The sequence below is a fragment of the Fundulus heteroclitus genome, chromosome 24 (assembly GCF_011125445.2).
Source record: "Fundulus heteroclitus isolate FHET01 chromosome 24, MU-UCD_Fhet_4.1, whole genome shotgun sequence".
Taxonomy (NCBI): domain Eukaryota; kingdom Metazoa; phylum Chordata; class Actinopteri; order Cyprinodontiformes; family Fundulidae; genus Fundulus; species Fundulus heteroclitus.
This window is the reverse complement of record NC_046384.1, coordinates 11,969,356-11,994,901: the sequence shown is the minus strand read 5'-3', so window position 1 is coordinate 11,994,901 and position 25,546 is coordinate 11,969,356. Positions and strand designations below refer to the sequence as shown.

At 40.7% G+C, this 25,546-nt stretch overlaps 2 protein-coding genes across 7 annotated transcripts in view; one reads left to right on the top strand and one right to left on the bottom strand.

Moving 5' to 3' along the window:
- The window catches only part of LOC105921453 (protein FAM184A), a 78,561-nt gene extending 72,494 nt beyond the window's left edge, over positions 1 to 6,067 (top strand). For 3 of the 5 annotated variants that reach the window (XM_036128457.1, XM_036128460.1, XM_036128458.1), the window contains one exon: positions 1,027 to 6,067. In XM_036128457.1, coding sequence (XP_035984350.1) covers positions 1,027 to 1,141 — 115 coding nt within the window. In that variant the 3' untranslated portion in view covers positions 1,142 to 6,067. The remainder of the gene's footprint in view (positions 1 to 1,026) is intronic. The other 2 variants (XM_012857169.3, XM_036128459.1) reach the window with 2 other exon arrangements.
- A 3,059-nt stretch (positions 6,068 to 9,126) lies between these two features.
- On the bottom strand, positions 9,127 to 17,968 carry pln (phospholamban). 2 transcript variants are annotated; one of them, XR_002427485.2, is made up of 3 exons: positions 17,862 to 17,968; positions 9,587 to 10,256; positions 9,127 to 9,554 (listed from the first exon to the last, which is right to left on the bottom strand). XR_002427485.2 is itself a non-coding variant. In XM_021313411.2 (2 exons), the coding sequence occupies exon 2, from the start codon at positions 10,106 to 10,108 to the stop codon at positions 9,947 to 9,949; it is 162 nt and encodes a 53-aa protein (XP_021169086.1). In that variant the 5' UTR covers positions 10,109 to 10,256; positions 17,862 to 17,968; the 3' UTR covers positions 9,706 to 9,946. The 2 variants fall into 2 exon arrangements, 1 of the variants encoding a protein (XP_021169086.1); XM_021313411.2 differs by lacking the exon at positions 9,127 to 9,554 and having other exon boundaries at positions 9,706 to 10,256.
- Between the last annotated feature and the right edge of the window lie 7,578 nt (positions 17,969 to 25,546).

The following is a 25,546-nucleotide window of genomic DNA, read 5'->3' as shown; positions in this document are numbered from 1 at the left end:
TGTTGGCTTGTCACATAAAATCCTAATAAAATGCATTCACATTTGTGTTTTTAACGAGAAAACCGTCCAAGAGGCAAGAATAATGTAAAGGCATTGGCCCCTCTTAGCGCATGCTTGAAAGCAGAGAAATGTTCCACACCAGTTGCATCACTCAAGCTGTGGCTTTCAGTTTTCAGTGTCATTATTCACCATGTTTGGGAAGTGTTAAAACAAAGTTTATGCTCAAACGCAGTTCTCTGTGCTCACACTGAGTGTTAAAGAGTGTGGCGAGGCCAAAAAAACGAGCCAGGCGGGATTTAAATTGGAAATTTAATTTTGGCCTGGAGCCATCACAGAGCCTAGCTCTGATCGACTCATTTCACACAATGCTGCAGTCTTTGCAGCCTGACTTCATTAGATCAGGGTCAATACTCGAAAATAATGAATGCATAATCCCCTTTTTTTATCCTCTGTGTCTGAACATCACATTTTTCACTTCCCCCTCCATTTCGCTATCGCAGACGGCTTTACCTCCCATCCTCGCTTTCATCTCCATCTGCTGTTGGTAGCAAATAAATAAAAGAGAAGATAGGTGGGAAACTCAAAACTTTGCAAGTTCAAATCAGTCTCAGTGGGACCTAAATAGGAGAAAACTGCACTGCGGCAATTTAGGAGTGGAAAACTTCAAAGAAAGAAAGGGTAGCAGCTGCCGCCTCTGTCTTCAGCAGCGGACACAAAGCGAACAGATGAAGGCGTGCTGCTTGCTGCAGCTGATTAGGAATCACTGGAAGGTTTGCCACCGGGGGGAATCGACCGCAGCTGAATCGAGGAGTCGGTGTGAAACCTGAGGATTTGTTCAGGAACGTTGATCTGCTTTGTTTTTGGGCCATTCTATCCATCTCAAGCTCTCCCTGGATCCCTCGTCATTATGCGCTGTCACCGTTTCAGCCCACAATCACGCCACACAAGCCAGTCACTGTTACTCTCTCTGTCGTTTTCTCCTCTTCATTGTAAGAGCTCTTTTTTTTTTCTTTATTTCCCCCCCAGCCTTCCTGAAGCCGGCGCTCCCACACCATCAGACTCGAGGGGGATCGAGGCTGAAAAAGGCAAGGAATATGTTCCAAAAGAGGAAGACTTGTACTCCCTGTACTTCTCTTTCTGACTGGCAAAAAATACCCCAGTTCTGTCAAAAAAAATAAAAATTGGTAAAGTAATGGGACAGAGAGCTAAAGTTTGACGGCGATCTAACGGCACGATTCGAGTCATTTGATGGACTGAGATATCAGACATCCAGGCGTCATCGCAGCATTTCAGGCTTCCAGTGTGACTTCTGTCTTAGGGCTTCCATACATGAAGGGATGAGGAGGGGCTAACCAGGCTTCATCGTTACCAAAAGTTCATGCTAGCTTTTGGAATCGTGATGCAAAACTTGATTTAACAATAAGGTCTGATCAGTGACAGTTGAAACCAGATATTTACATGCACTTTATATAAAAAATACTATATATTTTTTTTCCTTTCTATCTGACACTGAATTTAAATAAACTTTTAGCAGTTTTAGGTCAACTAGGATTAATAGATATAGGTTTTTTTTTATTTGCTAAAGGGCAGATATAACGAGACTTTTTCTTTATTTTGTAAAAATTCAGAGGTTTACATCCATTTCTTTAGTATTTGGTAAAATCAGCTTTTAAACTGTATGACTTAGGTCAAATATTTTTTGGTATTTTACTATATTCTCATAGCAGTTTCCTGTAATTCTGGCCTATTCATCCTAACAGAACAGATGTAAGGAGATCGGGTTTGTAGGCTGCCATGCTCTGGCCAAAACCTTTCTAGGGTGGAAATTTCAGGACATTTCTGATGGTCATCTCAGAGGATTGGCTTTGCAGTTCTTAAGCCTCTTTTTATCCAATTTGCTGGTTTCATTAGCATTATTGACCATCTAGAAAACCCATTTTGTGCTCAAGCTTTAACTCCCTGGTGGACATCTTCAGGTTGTGCACCAGTCTTTGCTGAAGCAGAACATCTCCACACATGACGCTGCCACCACCGCACATCTGGGCTGAGATATTGGGAAGAAAGAATTTTGTGTTTGAGGTTTTACCTTTATACACGTCAGCAGGCGTCCTTTCACTTAAATTTGCCCATCAGAACCTTACAAAGCCACTACTTCGTCATCTGGGCTTTCCTGGATGTTTTAAAGCCACAGTAATCTTGGTGTATGTAAACTTCTGAATTTGAGGAAAGGGAGAGAAAGAACGTTTAGAGAGTAGATGCAGAGGCTTTTTTTTTTCAATGTCTGAGATAGATTTCTGTAAGGAGCAATTAAAATATAGTCCAATTTCAGCAATGCTTCTTTCTAAGTTAACAGTTGTTTCATTTAGATTCGAGTCAGTTTAAATCTGATAAAGCAACGACCTAAGAACTATTTTTAGTCAACATTTTATTTGGTTTGCTTACTGCTGTACTTGGGGTCATTGTCTTCTTGAAACACCCATTTTAAGGGCTCTTCCTCTTCGGCTTAAGATGACGAGGCGTTTCTCGATTCATTTAAACTGATCCATATTCCCCAGAAATGAGCTAAACGGTCTTTTTGAGATAGATTCCCATACCATAATGCCTACGCCACCGTGCTTCCCACTGTACTGGGCTTGAAATCAGTGTTTGGAGGTCATCCAGCAGACTAATTGTAGCTTATAGTCCCATAAAGAAAGTAAAAAAAAATCAGCCCACAAAAGGCCTGCAGAGCTTATTTAATCATCCAGGAGCTGAGGACTGATTTTTGTCTTTACCACTTGCCCGACTACAATATTAGATTTCCATTTTCCTGATTTTGTTTTCCATTTTTTGCTCTCCTTTGTATGATTCGCACTTCTTCTGACCAGTGTCTGACACAACCTATCGTCCTCAACATGTACAGCATTTGTTGCCTTCATCCTTAAACAGCTTTAAGGATTTTAACCCTTAAACCTCCTCACTGACTGAACCAAGCTCTTTTCAATCTACGATTCAACTACACAGAATCAGCCGCTTTCATGTCAGAACTGCTGGATCTGTTGGTTTTCTATTACTCCACCACACTTACTGGTAAATTATTTGCCATGTAGGTAAAGGATTTTTATTTTTTTTTACCAAAACCAGTACGAATCTGGCTTTTAACGTGATTTTGAGCTCAACTCATTAGGATTTACTATCTGAAACTAGGCTGCCTTCATGCTCCTGTGTTTTACTCGTGGACTTGTCGTTCGTCTTGGTTCTGGTTGCGCTTTTTTCGGCCTCTGCAGTAAAAATGACGACACCAGCAAGGACAACAAAACAAAAGCCTAACTTTAGCTCGCTCTCCCAGTGCTTTGACTGTGTACATACAGTACGTGTCTGAAACGTCCGAGCTAACCGAGGGGCGCTTGGTTTACAGTTTCTGACGCCACAACAGCCTCAGGAGGAGAAACGCGAAGACGGGCTGAACCAAGCGCCCCTCGTATTTTTATTATTACACTATTTATAACGTATGAAGCTACTGTTTTTCCTGTGGTCTGTTTTTTTTTTTTTACACCACAGCTACCAGAGATGTAAAGAAGAGGAGTTCTACCTATTGTACACGGTTGTTTATTATTATTATTTTTATTATTTAATGCCAAGGAGCGTTTGGTCCAAGTTTAATGAGAAACTCAACGTCTGGGCCTGAACTCCCCTGCTGCATGTCTCTGGCTGTGAGGACAGACCACGGAGCATGTGGAAACAGAAACACTCATGCTGCTCTCATTCACCTGAAGACTCATATCTTTGCAGTGCACCGTCCAGTTTCTTTACTTTTAAAGGAGCTATAAGTAATACTGACACCTTGTGGCTCAAATCGGTAGGACAGCTTGGCAATCACAACAATCTAATATGCCGTTTTTAAACGGTGCGTTGCTGATGTGAATTTTTTACTCACACAGGACAGGTATACGATGTATTTTGTTCTATTTCTGATCCGCCTCTCTTCCTGGCTTCCATGTCTTTAGGCTGCTGCTCTTTTGCCAAAATAAAATACCAAATGCTCTGTTTTGGGAACCCTGGGAACTCTCATATTATTGGGAACCAGGAAGTAAACACGGCTACACTCTGAACCCAAAGTTATTCTGCACAGTACCTCTAGGTTTCAAAGGAGAAAACCTTCACTAAGACGTTATTGATGGAAAAGACCGATTGTTTATGGGGAATCTTACTTCCATCCTGGGTGACAAATGAGAATGATTTAGGTTGATTTTTCAGTAAATATCTTACTTATAGCTCCTTTGGCTCAAAAAGTTTACATACTATAGTTAATGTGCTGGAATCCATTCATAAATCTGTACAGTTTTCAAAGCTGCATGCTCATCTTCAAACCCAAAAGAGGCCCGTTCTGTTCTTGGTAAGCCAGACGTGCGTTTAAGAGTCCAAGGCGTAAACATACTACACCAGTCTGATGACCGCTTGTCTTCATTTACCAAACATGGAGCGGCTGTAGGCATTCAAGAAGTGTTTGAACTCCTACGGTTTTATTAAGGCTTCACGTGTTTTTATTTGGACACCACCAAAAAGGGGTGCAGAGGCAATCACATGAGAAATTTCTCCCCTTTTTATCTGCTTTAAATCCTGTATTCACGTGTGCTGTTTAATCCCCGCACAGAAAAATCTGAAATTATAATCCTGTCAATTTTGATTGAACACCCTTCAGATTTGTTGGCACCCATACTCTTAATTATTTGTACAGCCATTCCTTATTCCATTTTCTCGTACAGTTCACAAGATTTTTAACTAAAATCTTTCAAAGGGAAAATGATTAAACAATCTCTGACATGGTTTTCAGGGAATTTGGAAAGGAAGCAGGCCCACAGCATCACTAATCCTCCCCCATGCTTGATTGTGAGGATGACGTTTGCCACCAGCTAAGACTCTTCTGACCAAAGCACACGTTTCCAGATGAAGTCAGTTTAGCAAACTTCACGTTTGTGGCGGTCGGAAAGAATTTTTTTTTCTTAGCGTCACTGTGTGATAACTCGGTTTGTTAATGGTGTTTTAGATATATGGAAGTTTAGGATGGTAGCTACTTTCTTCCAGGTTCGTCCTTCCTAGTAAAGATGAATGACCATTTTTCCCAATTTGAAGATTGGGCTCTGTGTAACGCCATATTTTTTCCCCAGAGAAATGTAAAAACAAAAACACAAACATTCCCCACTCAATCAATGCAGCTCATGAATTTTCAATGTTTTTTTTTTTTTTTTATGAATTTTTGGTTTTTATACCAAAACATTTATGCCATTAAATGCAAAGGGTGCTGCACATATTTCCCAGAGCCCATTTGGTCAAAAAATTTCAGAGTAATCTTCTCACTAAATGTAGAGTTCAACACTTCCTGAAACAACTTAAACAATATAACGATAAGGATTCAGAAATCTGTCCTATTTGTCATGAATGAAGCATCTAGTCTCTGAAGTTGTGCTGAATGTGCTAAAATGGTTTAACTGTAAATACTTCAATGTAAAAAGGAAGGAATAACGGCGAGTTCAGGGGATCTTTCTGGCATTAAGGTCCAGATGCACTGAACCCCAGCTGGTTCATTGCTCCATGCACACTGTGAAGTTTAGATTAATTTATTATATAAAATATGGGCATTTTATTCTAGATATCTGCTCTCTACAGGGCAGAAATCTTAAATTTTTTTAAATTTAATATATTATCTCACAATCACATTCAGTTTTTGTTTATTAAATTTTTCCTTTTTAAGAATTAAAAACATGTCTCATGACGGTTAAAGGACCTTTGCAACGTTTGTAATGCCTTTTCAAACTGTTACATTTAACGTATTAAAGAGCAGGCTTTGTTTTATTTTTTTACTCTGTTATTTATTGTTTGAAATGTCAAAAGAGTTGACAGAAATGAAATAAATACAATTGTGTTATTTAAACTGAACAGAAAGTGGTCTAAAGAAGAAGAAAACTCACAGTTACATCTCTGTCATGCCCTTTTTGAAGTAAACCTATTACAGTTATAACAATATTTATATTTATATCACTTCTGTTGTATGTTATGGAACAATAAAACACTGATTGTGAGAAAATAACCAGTTTGTACATTTTTTTACTGTCATTGTTTGTCATTTTCAGCTGTGACTCTTTTGTTCTTTCTACATCTGAAGCAATTTTTACTAATTTATAGAAATGTTACAAAGTTAAAGATAATGATCCCAACATGCCAAAACAAGAAGGTAAGATAGATTTAGATTTTTCTCAAAATGCAATAGTGGGTTTGATCACATGGAGCAGAAATAGGGGACATTTTTTGTAATTGTCTTACATATATATATATATATATATATATATATATATATATATATATATATATATATATATATATATATATATAAATCTTTAAAAAGAACAGTCAAGGTATTCATTTTTGTAAAAGCTGTGATGGGTCATGTTTTAACTTACTCTTAGCTAAAAAAGATATAAGTTACTTCATGTTCTTTTTATCGTATCAGAAACGATGCAACATCCTCCGTTATCGCGTTTTGCCACTAGGCGGCGCCAGTCATCTTTCTCATTAGCTTTTATTTTTCTCTTTCAAAACAACTTGGACTGTAGACACCGTTTTGCCCTCTGTGTTGCTGTTTTTTTACTCTTGTTACCCAGCTCTACGCTTAGACATACGCATCTCCAGCCAGTCCTCATTGCATAATCTCCCGTGCTCACCCAAAATCCCAGGTTCTCTCTTATCTTCATCCATCGTCTACACCCACCTGTCCTTGCAGGGTTGCAGCGGGCTGGTGTCGTTCTCCAGCAGTCATTGGGTAACAGGGGCAGGGTACACCCTGGACAGGTCACCAGCCCATCACACTCACTCTTCAGTACAGTTTGGAGAGACCAATTAAGCTAACTGTAGGAAGGAGGTGGAGTACCCTGAGAAAAACCCTCCAATGCACTGAGAACGTCAACGCAGAAACACCCCAGGGCAGCATGCACAGCCATGAGCGTCTTGCTGCAAGCCAAAGGTTTTCCACAGAATTTAGGTCTGGCCCTTTAATTTTGCATCCTTTGTATGTTATTGTCTTCCTCAAAATATCCACTTATCACCATTTTTTTTTCTTGCTGAGAACCCTGGATTTACATGCAAATTCTTTTTGCCATTTTACTCTTTAGTAGAAAAAAAGGCCCAGAGCATCACATGTCCACTGCCACACCTAACAATAAGCATGAAATGCTCCAGGGAGAAGGCAGCAGGTAGGAGTTCTTAGTCTTATCTCATGTCCTCTAGGACCACATGGCAGCCTTGTCAAGTTCAGACTTTGTAGTTAAGATCCATTAAAGCACTAACTAACTAGCAGCGCTTTTACTTTACGGCACGGTTCAGCAGGCACCAGTACAGTCCAATCCTCTGAACCCAAACCCACCAACCACTCCTGAGCTTTGAGCTGAAGGCTGAGTAGAAAATGGGACAAGCACAAAACACGTTTTCTTTTTAAAGTATGTAATTATTGCGTTTATTCAGTGTTTGACAGCTTGAATATCAGACGTCTTACAGGCATTCAAGTAAGAAAACCAAAACATTTATTTTAATAATTCTTCGTCTTGAATAAGGCAACCAGGTCTGCATGATAAACTCCCAAGCAAAGGATTTAACCAACGGTGTTAATTGCATTTTTCGCCCACTGTGGACCAAAACTGCAATCTGCATTGCAGCTTGTTGCTTCCATATATTACACGGTTATTGAACACAAGTTTACAGAAATCACAACCATTTTTTGACTTTTCATTGAACGTCGCACAATAAAAGGTGAGAAATTAAGTTTGACTGCAATCTGGCTGACAACATGTATAAACCATAATGTGATTAAAGTTATTTATGTGCTGCATTTTAAATAGTTTTATTGCAGATTGATTTATCTAGCTAATACGTGAATGAAAAGGTAAAGCTTGTTTGATACCGCTAGTGCGAAAACACGGTTTGGCTAAAACCTCTTATTGACGTTTTGTAAAATATGTTGAAAATAAATTGATGCATCTTATTTTTCATGATACATTCCGAAAGTTGACGTTTTTAAAACAATTTTTAAAGTTTCCTGGAATAACCTTTAAAAGTTGAAATTTACCACAGTAAGGTGCTGCTGCTCCACCACCTTTAGGTGTTAGCCAGTAGGTGGCGCCAAAGTCAATTTCCATCCACCAGGTAATTAAGTTGAATAGAATTTGTGTATATATATATATATATATATATATATATATATATATATATATATATATATATATATATATATATATTCTCTTAATTACTTATCTGGTGATGTTTTATAACTGCAACAGTTACTTATAGATATAGATTGTTAGAATGAAAAGCAGCATCCTTTTTGTTAGTTTTCTTCTTTGCTTGCATTTTTACATACGTTTTTGTTTATGTGACCGAAACAAAACATTTTCTAAATGATTTTATAAGGGTCTCTAGGATATTAAAAATTACAGCATAGCATGTTCCACTTTAAGCATTCCCACTCTGAATGAAATTGATTCAAGTGATGCAGCTTTATGTTCTATTTTCCACGTCCGCTTAACTCCTTATCTTGTTTCCATTCAATTTTAAGAAAACATGAACTACAACTGTTTTATTTTTGGTTTTATGAGGATCTTTAGCCTTGCTCTGCTTTGGATCTGCTTAAATTCTAATGTAGTTTGTGTGAACTTTATCGCCACCTGCTGGACGCAGCTTTAATTACACTTTATTTTTTACGTTTTTTTTATTGAAATCTCAGAGAAATTCCTAGAGAAAGTGTTTTTTAAGAAATCCATTCACTAAGAAATAGTGAATGGACGTAGCTCAAATTTTCTAGAGATAATTTCTTATTTGTACAAATCAATTTATCTCAGTTCCTTATTATAGTTAAGCTGCAAAAAAACAAACAAAAAAAAACGTCTTTTGTCCTCAGGAAAAATTTAATTCCCATTGACAACAGTAAAACAAAAAGCACTTTTCATTTGTTCAAAGCATGCAGCAAAGCTCAAGACACTTTACTGTTAGTACCTAGCAATAAATGCTTGTTACTGCTAATATCTGTTTTTGTTTTATATGTATGCGTACTGTATTTTTGGAAAATCATTTTTGATTCTCAGCTTTTTTGTGTTCATTTTGAAAAAAAAACGGTGCAGGTACTATGTGAACATACTGGCCATAAAAGGCTTAATTAATATTATATACGTAAATATTTTGGAACTTTTCTCCTATAAAGCATAATATATATAAAAATGTACTGCAGTTTTTGGGAAAATAATTTTTTTATAAATTTCTCTATTTGTTTTATAGATCTCAGTTTACTTTCAAACTGGCACTGGGGGCATCAACACCAATGTTGCTGCCAGTCATTGACCCATGTTCATTGCAATGTATTTCATGGAAATTATTTCAGTATTTTTTTTTTTTTCAAATAAAAACTGCAGATTTAAATAAATATTCTGGCCTTTAAAAGTAAAATGTGATATAAATATTTCAACCAGAAGTAGACTTCTGGGAGTTTTAAGGAAGCTTAAGGGCATATGCACTAGACTGGAGCGTTAAAGGACCTCGTGAGGTTTAAAAAGTTTAGAAAAATCACACCGCTTGGTGTAGGGTTGTTCTTTTTAGCTGTGAAGGTTATGTCTCAGTCAATGCAAACCTAAAGACAAAAGTTCATGCCTGTGACGGTGGCAACAGGAAGTACACCTCAGAGATATATTGTTGTTTTCCATTGCATGTGCACGGTGTTTAATATTGCTTTTGAACAGTGTAATCAGAATAATGCGGTGCATACAGACATACTGGATGAAAGTAGTTGAACTGTTGCAGTCGGGTTGCTTTGGATTAAATAAAAGAAGCAAAAATATAATGACTAATTTAAAAAAAAATAAATCTGATCTTTGTCAGAAAAGCTCCGTTTTCCGGCTCTTGAGCTCCGGCGGACTCGGCATATGTCCCTTCAGCTGCTCAGCAGGACGATGATGTAAATGAGAAGCAGGCAGATGAGGATGAGCGTGAAGTTGACAAAGAGCTCCTGCAGGTTCCTCTTGGCCTGGGGGTTCACCTCGATCTGAGACGCTCGACGGATGGCCGACTTGGTCATGTGCTGGACGCGCTCCATGAGGGCGGCGGGGCGGTGCGGCTGCGGGTCTCTGCGGATTGGGGGCTGAGGCGGTTCAGCCAGGCTGCTGCGCCCGGTGATGCTGGATGGAGCTGCGAACGGCACGCTGCGCTTCCTCTTGTCCTCTGGTTCCGCCGTCTCTCTTTAGCTTTCAAAAGAAGAACAAGCAGACATCCCCGCGTTAGAATGCGCCTCGCTTTGCCTGAAGGCCCTTTTCACCGGCGAGTTAAACCCCACCCCCCTTTGGTGGCTCCAGGTTGAGGTATGTGACCTTTCTGACCGGTGCCATAGGGTGGGATGATAACAGAGCTGCAAATGGGCGCCAGCTGAGGCCTGATGAAGTGTTAATCTCTGCCCTGTCCAGAGAAATGTCAAGACCACGGAGTGCTGGAGCCATTGTTGTAAGCTGGCATTTAAAGGGGCTACGCGCTTCGGGACAGAGAGCCGAACTTTTCTTCGCAGAGGCTCTGTCATCTGAACCTGGGATCAGAGCGGCACGGTTACTTTGCTGCTGCACCAGTGGTTCCTGCTCACCGCTTGTTAAACTCGTCTCTATTTTTATCCCTCAAAAAGTAGCACCAGCACCCCCTGGTGGATTTAATTCACATCACAGCCCCCGAAAAGCAGTTTAAAACACGTCCAAACTGAAGATATGCCGACAATCTCTTTCAGCCACTGCAATAGGAGATCCGCGGCGACAGCAGCTGCTCCGTCCGGTCATGTCCACAGCATTTAAACACATCTATTTTCACCCTTTCACTTCTCTTTCTGCCCCTGAGTCACTTGTTGACACTCCGCACCTTCTTCTGCGCCATCACCTCACGATCCGAGGCAAAGTTCAAGAGCAACGGGTCTCCCTACAGAAAGGCACCCGGAGGGTTTTACTTTTAAGCCCTGATAACTGACAGAGATGCTCGCTGTGTAAGCTGTAACGTGATTTATGGCAGAAACCGGCTCTCGCTTCGGTGTCGTGACTTTTTTGTTTTCAGCGAGAGCTTACCCCCGGTCCTGGAGGGGGGGATTTACTTCAGGTGGGAGAACATTAACGCTGCCATTTATGGGATTTTCACGCTGTCCTAGAGGGGAAACTATTTAATATTTGATTAAATGCTCTCAATCTCTTTGGAACACTTGGAAGATCTGGAGACTTTCATCTCAGAGCTGACGCCGGGGTTCGGAGCCTTATCTTGTTTCCTGTCTTTTCAAACCCGCTTGATGAGTAGCCGTAACAACAGCCTGTGGTTTATACATCAAACGCAGCCGACTTGGCCACCATGCGCATACAGTGTGGGACTTTTGTTACATTTGTGTCATGCGAACTTCAGCGTATCTTATTGGGAATATTATTCCTGTGTTTTATGGATTATATTCAGCCCTTTTTGAGTCAGTACCTGTATTTTTATTTTACTTATTACCTGGCTGTGCAGTATTGGCCGATACCGATACCATCTGTTTAAAATTGATGTGTGTGTGTATAAATGAAGAACTGCATACTACTTAGGGTATTCCAAAAAAAGTAAAAAAACAAAGCAACTGGACTTGTTTTTCGTAGTTGAAGACATTTCACTTTCTCTCCAGGAAGCTTTCTCAATTCAAAAAGTCTGGAGTAATGTGCAGTACCAAGACTTTTTGAATTGAGAAAGCTTCCTGGAGAGGAAGGAAAACGTCTTCAACTACGAAAAACAAGTCCAGTTGCTTTGTTTTGTTTTTTTTACTTTTTTTGGAATGACGATGACCTGGCTGACTGAGAATCTTCACCAACTACTTAGGGTAGTAGAACTTTTTATTTCCTACCTGGAATGGGTGACAATAGTTGAATAAACTTTTGGCTCTCAAAGGCCAAATTAGTGCAACATTCGTGAAATTATAACATGTATAATAGTAGTGCAACAGTAAGACAGTAAAATTACATTAATAATTGAATAATCTCTTTTAAACCCTGAGTTTTGGCTCTCAAATGCCAAAATAGTGCAACTTTCATGAACTTATATAACATGTGTAATACTACTGGGGAAAGAGAAGGCTGCGTTCAAGTGACATACAAACATCAAAATGGTATCAGTGCCTATTTGTTGGTACTTACCGATACCGATACCACCATTTTAGTGCTGGATCGGTATCGGTATTGGTGCAACACTAGTCAGTACTATGCAAAACAACTCCAGCTCAGTCCAATTGCTTAGAGAGCATCTGCAAACATCCAAGTTCACGTCTCGCAGTGGATTACCTATTGGATTTAAGCCTTAACTTTGACTAGGCCATTCTAACACCTGGATACGGCTTGATTTAAGCCATTGCAGCTCAGGCTGTGTGTTTAGGGTCGATGAACCTCCACCACAGTCCTGACTCTTTTGCAGCATCTGACAGCTTTTCTTCCAGGATTCTCCCTTATTTAGCTCTGACCAGCCTCCGTGTCCATGCTGGAGAAAAGCGAGCCCACAGCATGACGCCGCCACCGCCGCCGTTTGTTACAGTGAAGATGGAAGTGAAGCTTTACTGTTAGCTCGGCTTGCGTGCTTTCATGTCGGGTCTCTGAGGTTACATTGCTCTAGGTTCAGGTGTGTGGTCTGGGCTCCCTGTGTGCTGAGTGCTGCCTGTCAGTCAGAAACAGAGGCTCACAGTGTGTCTGTGACAGGTTCTGCAGATAAAACCTGCTTGTCGGCAGTAAATAGATCAAAGCGTTGCCCTGCTTGCTAACATTTTAGGATCGTCTTTATCTGCTGCATGAATTCTTGGACATTTTTATCTCTCTTTGCATCTGAGCAGTTCTCCCCCCCCCCCCCCCTTCCACCACTTGCCATTTCCTCCTCATCATTTGGTTTTCTGCTCTTTTTTTGCCTTTGCCCATCTCACGTTTCAGCGGCTCACACCGGCGCAGCTGCTCTGGCTGCAGCCGCTGGTTTCTCTGTTATTAGCAGGCGGTAAAACAACAAGCGGAGCAACGGCAGGCGGCTCGCTGATTCAGTGGGAGGAGCGGCGCTTGTGTCGTCCCGACGCTCTGAGAAGTGGTCTTCTTGGAAAACAGAGGCCAGCGCTGTCGTCTGAGAACAGAGGGATCGGGGCTGACCTTGTCTTTTTCTCTTTGACCTGAACTTTCTAACTATAACCGGTCCCGGCCACAGGTCAGAGGACAAAAACGACATTGGAGTTGATGTAAATGTGTGTGAAACATGTGAAGAAATAAATATCTGAGGACGTTTCTACACAGGCTGGTAGAGGAGCGAGTTTTTGGTCATTTTAGTGTTTTTCCAAGTAATGAAAAAGAAAAATTGGATTTAGGTAAATATTTATATTTTTAGACGTTGTTCCCTTTGCTGTTGTCTAAATGTTTTGTCCTTCCTTCTTTCTTTTGTTTCTTCCTTGTGACCTTCCTTCTGTTAGTTTGTCCTTTTGTCCTACTTCTTTCTCTCCTTTTGCCCTTCCTTTTATTTCTGTGTCCTTCTTTCCTTCCACTTCCTCCTATTTTTCATCTTTATCCCTCCTTGTGTCCTACCCCCATTTCTTTTCTGTTATTAATTTTTCTAGTCCTTCCTTCTTACCTTCGTTACTTCTGTCCTTGATTTCTTTCTTTCGTTACTTGTGTCCTTCCTTTCTGTCCTTCCTTTCTGTCCTTCTTTGTGGACCCCTTCCTTCCTAGTGCGTCATTTGTGAATGAATCTTGTGGAGGAACCCTGGGAAGACTCAACTATGCGTGTGCGGAAAGCCCTTTCTAATCATTTGCACCCTAACAATGACGGAGGTTGGAGCATTTCTGACTCGTCAGAGTCCTGGTCCTCTCTGATTCTCTCTCCTCTTCAGCTCAGGCTTCAGGGACTTTACCAAGACCTCTGCGTTTTGGTCGGATTAGACAGAGTGGGTCTGGCCTGAAGCAAAGGCTGGACATGAGGACCTCGTCTCCACTGTAAAGTAGGGTGGAGGAGCTGTGAGGCTGTGGGTCTGTTGTTCTTCCAAGGACTCTGGGGACATTGTAAGAACACTCTTTGAAATACCAGGATATTAAGCAGACATCTGGTCTACCAGTTAACGGAGAATTAGCCGTCATTAGGTGTGTCAGCCGTTTAATGACCCAAAACTCAAAGACGAGTCGACACAGAAATGGTTTGACGGACGCAAAATCCATTTTCTCTGTGATCATCGCAGTCGTCAGACTTAAAACTTGTTAAAATCCTGTTAGCTATAAGCAAACACCAACTGTTTACATTGGTGACGATAGCGGAGGGAGGATGTGTCTCTGCCACTTCATATAAGCCACTAGTCGGCGTGGTGACATCCTCTAATGGTTGCTATGGAGACTTTGTGATGCCACTTTTTGCTGCAGGTCTCTAACATCTTATTTTGGAGATCTTGCCTCCTTCCTCTGTTTGGTTTTTAATTATTAGTATCTGCGTTCTTGTAGCCACGATGATCAACACACACCAGCCTGACTTTAACGGTATGTTCTCTCATTTTTCCCACTTTTAAGAGCAGTTAAAACAAATGGCCCCCTGTGTCAGGTCATATTCATATCCCATGGTTCTGATCAGTTTAAATTATTAAAGCAGAAATTTAATTCGACTTTTGCCTTTGGTAGTAAACAGTAATGTTTATGTGAAAATTTCCAGTGTTTATACTGGTTATACCTTAATTTACCTGTAAGTATGAAGGATTATATAAGCAGACAAGTAGTTATTGAACTACAGGACATACTTTTATTTAGCCTTTCTATAGTTTAAACAATAAGGAGACAGCCTTTCTAAGATTTTCTTAGCAGTTCAGCAGGCGTGTTGAGCTGATATGGAGGCACCAGATGATTCTATTAAAGGTATCCAATGACTTGCAGTGACATTAAACCTGGTTTTTACGTGAAAATATAACATACCACCCTTGTTTAGTCATAATAACTGTGATTTGCAACCAAACCTGTCATTTAGCGTTTTTATACCATTCAGATATGGACTTGCTGATGTTAATACTGTTAACCCAATTGTTCTTAAGCTTGAGGTCATGAAAGGGGAATCTTCTTTAGGATTTTCTTCCAGAGAGCACCAGGTCCTTCAGCTCCGGAAGCAGCAAACAGGCCCAGACCATCACACCACCACCACCGTGTTTGAATGTTGGTATGATGTCATTTTATTGGAGTGGCCAGACAAAACTGGGCCTTTCTGGAAGGTCCACTTCCTGTTACATCTTTTGTAAAATTAACCCATCAGTTCACAGAATATTTCCTCCAAAGTCTTGGGAATCATCAATTTATCGGTTTAGATTTGAGACAGGCCTTTATCTTCTTTATCGGGTCACTGCCCTGGCCCAGGAGCTCTCCAGCCCAGTCTCTCCTTCTTATTGTTGAAAAAGGGGAACTTTGACCTCAACTAAGCATCAAAGTTTCCTCATAGGATCAGCTTGCTCCATGAAATACTTCAGGCCAACATTTAAGTGTTAAAGCAAAATTAGTTCATCCCTCCCACGCTTCATATTTGCTCTTTAATGAGTACATTTTCTATATCAGATGAACCTTGGCATGAAAGCAAAGACCTGTCCTCTGTTTTTTTAGAAAGCAACACGCCGTCACCCATCTCTGCCGAGGGCTAGATACTTTTGTTGCGACAAACTGGATCATATCTCTTCAGATTAGCTCTGAATGTCAGTCCCTGCAAAGTTTCACCGCAACATTTCCACGCCACTCTGATCTGAAGCACCCTGGAGACGCTCGGATGCCAGTCATTCCCCCGGTGTGACTTTTATCTGTGTGTCAGCGCGCGCAGCTGTTGTCTCGGGCGTTACACGAGGCGGCACGCCGAGATGCAGGTACAAAGGGAGATCCAGAACAGATCCCTGCGCTAAACCTGCAGAACATTTAGATTGTGATGTCAGGAGCTTTTATGCGCCCACCTGACTGACGGCTCAGGGGTATGTAGGTTAGACACGTGCCTGTAACTTTTGATGTCGACCTAATATTCAAACTGGGGCGCCAGCATGTTTGATACCAGCTGTCAGGAGCTGGTTCTGCACACCCAAAATGTAAAATTAGCCAATCGTGTAATTAAATTCGTAGTTCAGCATAAGGAGCATGGCTCATACGTTGGTGTTTTTTTTAGTTCAGGTCATCAAACAAGTTTCAATATCAAAGATAATCTGAGTAAACCTAAAAAGCTGTTTTTCATTTACAGAGAGAAAAACTGCAAACCAATCTGCTCCCATCTGGAAATGTAATTGCACCCCTTTAAATCATGAATTAACACCCAAGTCTAATTACCAGTGAAGTGTAGAACCTGTCTGACAACACGAAGTAGGCTGAACCGTCTCTAAAGGCAGCAACTCAAGAACCGATGGAGGGGAAAAAGTCGTCTATCAGTCTGGAAAGTTTGGGAACCACAGTGACAGCCATGATTAACAAATGGAGAAAATATGAAACAGTGGAGGACCTTCCCATAATTGGCTGGTCTAACATAATTACTACAGGGGGACATCTATGGCTCATCCAGGAGGTTGCAAAAGAGCCACATCTGAAGCTCTGCGGGCCTCACTTGCCTCAGTTTGTATCCAACTTCGTGGTTTAGCTACGGGAAAATAGACTAGACAAACATGGCCTCCGTCTGAGAGCTCAAAGGCCAAACTAAAAAATCATAAATGTCTCAAATTCCCCACAAAATATCCTGTTGAGGGAGTTCTGTCACAAGGACAATGATCCGCCTTCTGATGGCTCAAACAAAGCAGCTGTTTGAGTGGCCTATTCAAAGTCCGGACTCAAAATTGACTGACATTCTGTTGCAACACCTTAAACAGGGTGTTCTGGTTCAGAGTCCCTGTGATGTGCACCATTTAAAACAATTTTGCAAAGAAAAGTGAGCCGAAGTAAAATACTTGTTACCAGTTATCGCCAAGGCTTCATGTTCGTTGTCGAGTGGCGCAACCATTCGTTACCTAAAAGGGGCTTTTATTGTTTAAAATAGGTTATTAAAGGAAATAATTTATTTACTCGGGCTATATTTAACTGATATCAAAATGTCCTTGATGATCTGAAACATTGAGGTGTGGCAAAAAAAAAGCAAAATGCAGAAGTAATGGGGGGGGGCTTTAGCACAATTTTGAAAATGTTCTCAGACTTTCTTCAGCCTATTCTTCTATAATTGGCCACAACAACAAAATGTAATCTTTAGTCTAGTTTCTGTGGAGGTTTGCACCTCCCTCTGCAGTCATTCAGGGTAATATAATAAGAAGGCGCAGGCTTCCCACAGGACACCACAAATCAAAACAAAACTCTTCTTCTTCAGCGTCCTGAGCAACGGGCCGCGCCACTAAAAGTCACAGTTATCCAACGTAATGATACGCAGTTTTAAAGTGAAATCTAATATAATTTCCTTTCCTCACGAGTCCAGTGATCAGACTCAGCTGATTTGGCTCCTCATCACTCCAAAATAAGATCATGTGGTCGGTTTGGGAATCCAGGGAGTGAGTGTTTATCCCTCTGGGAGGTTCAGTCCAGTTTCCATCCCCCCCTGTTGCTCCTCTCTTCAGAGCTGTGTTTACTCTGAGTGAACAATCACTTTTTTACGAGAGGCAGTGGTTCATAGGGTCCTCCTCGAGATCCCAACACTAAGCATTTCCTCTTTTTTTTTTTTAATCGCCAGATAAGGAGAGATAAAATCCAACTTCTATGATTATTTCGATGCGCCAATCCGTCCTTAAATACTAAATGCTTCTCTTAAAAAAAAAATACATACTTTAACTTTCTAAAGTCAGAAAGCCAAAGTTTGTGTAGGATGCTGAGTCTTACCTTGCAGATGAGAGCGGAGCTGCTTGGAGCTGGAGACAGTAATGTCAGATATGCAGCGCTCACCAAAGCTGAAAACGCTGTGAGAAAGAGACCGGAGGAGCAGAGAGAGAGGGAGGGAGGGAGGCAGGACATCCCAGCGAGGATTTTAGGAGAGCCAGGATACCAAATTTGTATTTGCTGAACTCAACCAGCTGGACTCAGGCAGCACTACTCAATTTGCTTCTGGGTTCCTGCTTTTTGCTGAAGTGGAGGAGAGCAGCACTAGTAAAAAGACGTCACATCTTTAGGCCAGATATTAAAAACAATGTTCTCAAATATACCCATTCAAGCAATAATTGCAGTCAGCATCATTACAGATTGGGCAATTATGCTCAGCGACCAAGGCAACACAGCTAAAAAAAAGAGTTACTGCATATATGTCTTTACGTTAAAGGCAAAGGATAAATGGAGTAAAAATCCTTGTTTGTGTGCACAATCCTCTCAAATAAAGCTGATTCTGATTGGCTAATGACAATGCACATGTAAATAACTGTCACCATAAATGCAACTGTTCTGGAAAGGCCTCAGAGGTTGTTTTTAGAGAAGATTAGTGGGCTGGAGGCCTTTGAAGGCTACATGTAGAATGTCATGCGTGGCAGAGAGTTAACTCAGCACATCCCTGAAAATACCACCAGAAACACGGTGGTGGCGGCATCATGCTGTGGGGATGCATTTCATTTAGCAGGAACAGAGACGCTGGTTAAAACTGATGGTCAACATGGACAGAGAATTTCCAGTCAGATGCAAGAGCTAAATTTAATGGAGACTGTGAGGCAGACTGAATTAGCCTCCCCAGGTGCTCAGCATCCAGTTTCACAGTTTTAGCTGTTTTGTAAAGAAGAAGGAGCAAAAAAATTCTGTTTCTAAATTTGTATAGCTGGGTGGAGACCCCCAAAGATTTGCAATTGTTGCTGCGACTAAAGGGGGCTGTACAAAATATTGCAGTAGGTCACTTGGGACCTTATAAATGTGGCAGAAGGAAGCTGGAATTAGACCCACAACTTTTGGATTGCAGAACGACTACTTCACCCACAGATTCATAATCAGCTAATTTTATACACAGAAAGATAAACAAGGTCTACTTTTTTTTCATTTCACAGATGTGCTTTACTTTGACTTGTTGATCCAAATGTGGAAAAAACTTTCCCCTGAGCACCACGAAAGTCAGCCTAAGGACCCCTTGTGGTACCACTTTTACGGTCACCTTTTACTGCCCACTTTTACAGCCCAGTTTTACCATCTCCTTTTACCGGCCACTTTTACCGTCTACTTTTACCGCCCAGTTTTACCGTCCACTTTTACTGTCCCCCTTTACCGTCCACTTTTACTGTCTATTTTTACCGTCTACTTTTACCGTCCACTTTTACTGTCTATTTTTACCGTCTACTTTTACCGTCCACTTTTACCGTCTACTTTTACCGCCCAGTTTTACTGTCTACTTTTACTGGCCACTTTTACCATCTACTTTTACCGTCCAGTTGTGCTGTTCACATTTACCGCCCAGTTTTACCGGCCACTTTTACCATCTACTTTCATCGCCCAGTTTTACTGTCCATTTTTACCGGCCAGTTTTACCGTCTACTCTTACCATCTACTTTTACTGTCCGCTTTTACCACCCAGTTTTACCGTCTACTTTTACTGTGTACCTTTACCGTCTACTTTTACCGGCCACTTTTACTGCCCAGCTTTACTGTCTACTTTTACCGGACACTTTTACTGCCCAGTTTTACTGTCTACTTTTACCGGCCACTTTTACCGCCCAGTTTTACCGTCTACTTTTACCGTGTACCTTTACAGTCTACTTTTACCGGCCACTTTTACTGCCCAGCTTTACTGTCTACTTTTACCGGCCACTTTTACTGCCCAGCTTTACTGTCTACTTTTACCGGCCACTTTTACCACCCAGTTTTACTGTCTACTTTTACCGGCCACTTTTACCACCCAGTTTTACTGTCTACTTTTACCGGCCACTTTTACCGCCCAGTTTTATGTCTACTTTTAGCGTCTACTTTTACCACCCAGTTTACCGTCCACTTTTACCATCTACTTTTACTGGCCACTTTTACCATCTACTTTTACCGTCCAGTTGTACTGTTCACTTTCACGGCCCAATTTTACCGGCCACATTTACCATCTCCTTTTATCACCCAGTTTTACTGTCCACTTTTATCGTGTACCTTTACCGTCTACTTTTACCGGCCACTTTTACCGCCCAGTTTTACCGTCTACTTTTACCGCCCAGTTTACCGTCCACTTTTACTGGACACTTTTACCATCTACTTTTACCGTCCAGTGGTACTGTTCACTTTTACCGCCAAGTTTTACCGGCCACTTTTACCGTCTATCTTTACCGTCCACTTTTACCGTCCAGTTTGGGGATCATTTGTAGCCTCTTAGCACATTAACTCATTGACCGCCTCACAAAAACAAACCAGAAACAAGCCTTTACGAACATATCGTTCTATAAATAAAACGACAGCCAGAAGATGGAAATATGGAGCTGGAATAACATTAATTTCTTCTCTTGAGCAAATTAATGGACAAATCTTGCATCATAATCACACAGATCCCGTTACACTGATGTTTGTATTCTATTTGTTTGTTAAAACTAGATGTAGGTTTTCCTAACTTGTAGGTCAACATCTGAAAATGTTTAAAATGTTGCAAGAAAACAGTATACTTTGTAATTTAAAAATTTTAAGGTTTTCAAAGTATTCCAATGTTTGTTTATTTCTTTTTGGAAGTTTTTTCCACAAATTTAACTCTCATTTTCTTCATATGTTACTATGTTCTTATGTTTCTCAGTTATCTTTGAAAAAACTATCTGATCTGATTGGTGCCTCAAAGGCACAAAAGGTGAAAGGTAGAAGTGTAATATTGTTATCTTGTTCTCTGGGTTTCCTCCTCATGTCTTCCTTGTAATAAGTGGGTCACCATTTCTGGGTTCCTCCCCCTTTGTTTAATAAGTTTGCAGCATGTGAGCTGGGCATCGCTGACGTATCGCAGAGATCACTGACAATCTGGCCCGCAGTCAGAAATCACAACTGGACTGCTCTATTGTCTTTGTCCTCCTGGCAGCCCTGCAGACATGCATGGTACCTCTGAACAGCTGATGGTGCTTCTAAATATACCTTTTACCACCAATAAAGAGCCCGGAGAGTGATCCTTTGGGAGACCGGTATCGTCGAGGTAGCACGGACAGAATCTTGTCGCTTTAACATTCATTGTCAGCTTAACATGCCGACCTTTCTACAGACGTTTCTTGTTCAGATCTAAATTCACATGGGTTTGGAGGTTCGTGGAGTCCTGGACATCATCGGCTTCTAGGAGAAAAGGGAAAAGAAATTGAAGAGGAGTTTAAAAAAAGGCCGGAAAAGTAAAAATAACCCAGATGATTTGTCCCTGGAAACCTCCCAGCTGCCTTTTAAGGATGATCTGCATGTAAACAGGTTGTCAGTCACGTACAGGGCAGTCAGATTATTTCTTATACAGGTTCAGTTCTTATCAGTGCATACACACTTCACACAGATCCGGTGATAGGGAAAGTATTTACACCCCTTACAGATTTATCCTGTTATTCTGTTTTTTTGTTTTTTGTTTTTTGAAGCACTTTCACTTTTTTAACAGATTTTACTATTTGAATGCTGTTTTTCAGATGATTTTATTTATTAGGGTGAAACAAAACATATCCAAACGGACCTGGTTCTGTGTGAAAAAGGGATAAATCAACCAAGTAGAATCTGTTAGACAACATAAAGTAGGCTAAAGGATCTACCTATACATGAACAAAGGTTACAAAGCCATTTTTTTTACCCTGGGGATCCGGTGAGCCACAGTGAGAGCCATTACCCTGGATTAATGACTCCTAGAGGACATCAGTGACTCGTTCATCTTTAAAGAACCAAGAACAACATCTAAAGCTCAGTTAAGGTCAGAGTTTATGGTTCAACAATAAGAAACTGGGTAAAAATGGACTTTATGGGAGAATTCAAAGGCAAACACTACTGCTGACTCAAAGGAAAAAAAGGCCCTTCCTAGATTTACCCAGAAAACATCCAAGACTGTTTCCTTATATGTATTAAATGAACCCAGTATTTTAAACATCATAGCTACAGTCCAACATGGTGGTGGCAGTGTGATGATCTGGGACTGCGTTGATGATTGGGGATGTTGTCGTAATTGCTGGAACCATGATTTCTGTGTTGTTATTTTTTCGTTTATTTTATTTTTCATTTATTTATTTTAGCAGAAAGTCCTGAAGGACGATGTCCGACCATCAGTTTGTGTCTTAATATCAAGCACACTTGGGTTCTGCACCAGGACAATAACCCAAAGCACCGCAGTCTATGCACTACTTTAAATCCGTCTATCAAGAAATCCCCAGAAAATATGTTTGGTCTTGCAACATGTCTAAATGTGCATGTCATGTTTGCAAGGTACAAGATTAATTAACCCTTTCCATATTCACAGTTATTTACATTTAACTGCTAAAATGATCTGTTACTTGGAAAATAATCATTATGCCTTACCAACTAGAGGAAAAAAGAACCTTAAATTAATCCATGTTGTTATTAAGCTACAGTTATAGCAGACAGATTTTGCCAAAAGAAATAGAAACCATGTAATATAAAGCAGTAAATACTTTAAATATATGTTGCTTTTTCCCATTTAATTTACAGCAATAGAAAGATTCTAACTGACTGGGAATGTTGGGGATATTTCTATGACTTTTATGAATTTTCTAGACCATCTGGCCTGCACATGGTTTGCTTTCCTGGGTTTACTGTGCTGACAGAGGAGTGACGGCTCGGATGTGGCCGGTGATCGGACCCACAGGGACCATCTAGGCTGAAGAAGTGAAAGTCATCTCCGGCTCTGGGGTATATTAGAGGAATGTCCTCCAACCCGGGAGGAGTGGAGGTGTGAACGGTCCAGTTTTTAAAACTAACAGCAGTAAAAGGTACTAAAAATAACACCCACTCCCTCCCCTCGATGCTGTGTCAGGTCCGTTCTAGGTGATAATAAACACAAACCGAAACGTCTAACAGTATCTCTGGGGTCTTCGTTTAAATCATCATCTTCTTCCTGTTCCTTGTGGCCCTCTGAAGACATTTATTTTTACAGCTGAAAGATAATTACAGAAAGTCTTCCAGGAGGAAAATAGTTCTCCAACTCTTTGCTATTTTTTTTTTTCTAGCCCCAGCAGCGGTTCTGCTCCGCAGCCTTACATGGTGAAATACCACACAGCTCAGAGGCAGGCTGAAAAGAGAGAGGAAAAAGACAGGAAACTGCTGTTGGCCTGAGAGCGGCCTAGTCAAAGACTCTTTAGTTCTTTAATCAAAGCGCTGACTCTAATATTATTCTAAGTTATGAAATTGTTTTGAATGTTTGCAGATCTCACATGTCTGTTCAGCTCGTTTTCTTTTACAGTTCATGTTCTAGAAATTATCTGTATGTTTCCGTTTGGATGCTCTGCTTTGGCTCTCATGCAAACATTTTCATCAGGAAGATTTTCATGAAACACATGAGGTCCAAAAATCACTTTTACTGAGATCACACAGGGTCTCCTCTCCAGCCAGAACCACATTTTGGACAAAGAAGGAAGGGACTTTATCTGAACAGCACTCACATAAATTAAAGGTCCGCACAGAATTCAATTCAATTCAATTCAATTTTATTTATATAGCGCCAAATCATGAAACATGTAATCTCAAGGCACTTTACAAAGTCAAGTTCAATCATATTATACAGATTGGGTCAGATTATACAGATTGGTCAAAAATGTCCTATATAAGAAAACCAGTTGATTGCATCAAAGTCCCGACAAGCAGCATTCACTCCTGGAGAAGCGTAGAGCCACAGTGAGAGTCGTCTGCATTGTACATGGCTTTGCTGCAATCCCTCATACTGAGCAAGCATGAAGCGACAGTGGGAAGAAAAACTCGACATGTGTACTTTTCATTTTGCCACAGAGTCCACCAACGTTTTCATTTAAAATGTTCCAACATTTCAAAACATTCATGAAGCCTTTGGTAGAAAAACAGGCCGACAGCATCACAGATCCTCTGCTAGAGCCAGAGGTTCTTTTATAGAAACGATTCCTCTGTTCAACAACAAACCAAGCTTTAATGTTTGTTACTGAAAAGCTCAGTTAGCAGCAAACCAAAGCTAATGCTTCCACTTAAAGCCACAGTTATAAAGCTCCAATCATTTACCTTTATTATTGTAGGACAGAAAATACTTTTTTCAGCTCAAATTGTTTCTGACCGATGCTAAGGAGACCGTTGCCTCAGTGGGCTAATCTTTGATCTAGCTCTCCCTCGGTGAGCTGTAGAGGCTGTTTGTCTCCTCTGTACTGTGAATGCTGCCAGGTGAGCTGAGGTCACACTGCTAGTTGTTTTAACCATTTTAATTATTGACTGTATAGCTGGGTTAAATTGGAACCAGCAGCTGTTTTGTTCTAGTATTACCTAAACATCAACATAAATTTGCCTTCTTTAAAAGACATGTTTCTCTTGCCTTTCCCGTTTTGAATAGAGGCTTAGAGAAATAGTCCGATGGGTTGAGTCCTATTTTTACACCTTAGAAATATAAAAAGTTATTAGGTACAATAAAAATGTTTAAAAAGTAAAGCATAGCAAAAAAAAAGGTAAGTTGAATTTGTTTTAGATGTATTTGTGGGGGATTACGTGGGACCCCCCCCCCCCCCATACACACACACACACACACACACTAAAATAAAAAATGATGGCATTTGCTGTTACATTATTTCCCTCTGAAATAATGATTATTTTGTTTTCCAAAGGTTTAGCCTCCATTTAACAGAACATTATTTCTAAGACTGGAATGTATCCAGTTTTTTTGCATCTGTAACACATTAGTGTGTTAACTGAGCAAGCTGACACAGTTTAAATAGCAGTTATGAGAGATTTATGCTCTAAAACAAAGCATGAAATCATCTGGCTATGATTTGCTGTTCAGATATGTTAAAGAGAGAGACCAGAGGGTTATATTTTCACAGAACTGTGGCTGTTTAAAGTGAAAACTGTGCTGAACGGAAATCTGCGGTTGGATTTTTATGTAAGCCTGCTGCTTTATATTCATAATCCAGATATACTGCACTGTTCTCTTAAACCAAGCCGGCCCAAAGCAGAAGAGAACTATGGCACTGCTTACAGCCACCATGCCAATATGGAGTCCTCCATGAGGGCATGGTGAACTCCAGACGAAACGGGGACTTCCTGTTTGCGGTAAGGCGTATTGCGTCACTTCCTGTTGTTGCTGCGTGAACGACGGAGCTTTGCTCCAGGCTCTCTCGCTTTTTATCTTTAAACCTCTTTGCTGTAACATCTGTTTCCAAACATAAGCACTTTTAAAACATTGTCTGTGGCTGCTCATCACGTTTGGGAACTCCTCGTGTTTCACACGGTTTGTTCTTTGGCGTGATAATAGGGCGTTAGCCTAGCTTTAGCCTAGCTTTAGCCTAGCGCTAGCCTAGCGCTAGCCAAGCCTTAGCCTCATAATGGCTTCTCCGGCTCTGACTAAGTCTCCTATCTGCTGCTCTCTGTGTCAGATGTTCAGTTATTCCTCTGCCTCCTTTAGTGATGATGGTACATGTAATAAATGTAGTGTTTTTGTAGCTTTG

What these genes read in the sequence shown, in the direction of transcription:
- pln (XM_021313411.2), bottom strand. Translation starts at nt 10,108, where the DNA reads ATGGAGCGCGTCCAGCACATGACCAAGTCGGCCATCCGTCGAGCGTCT.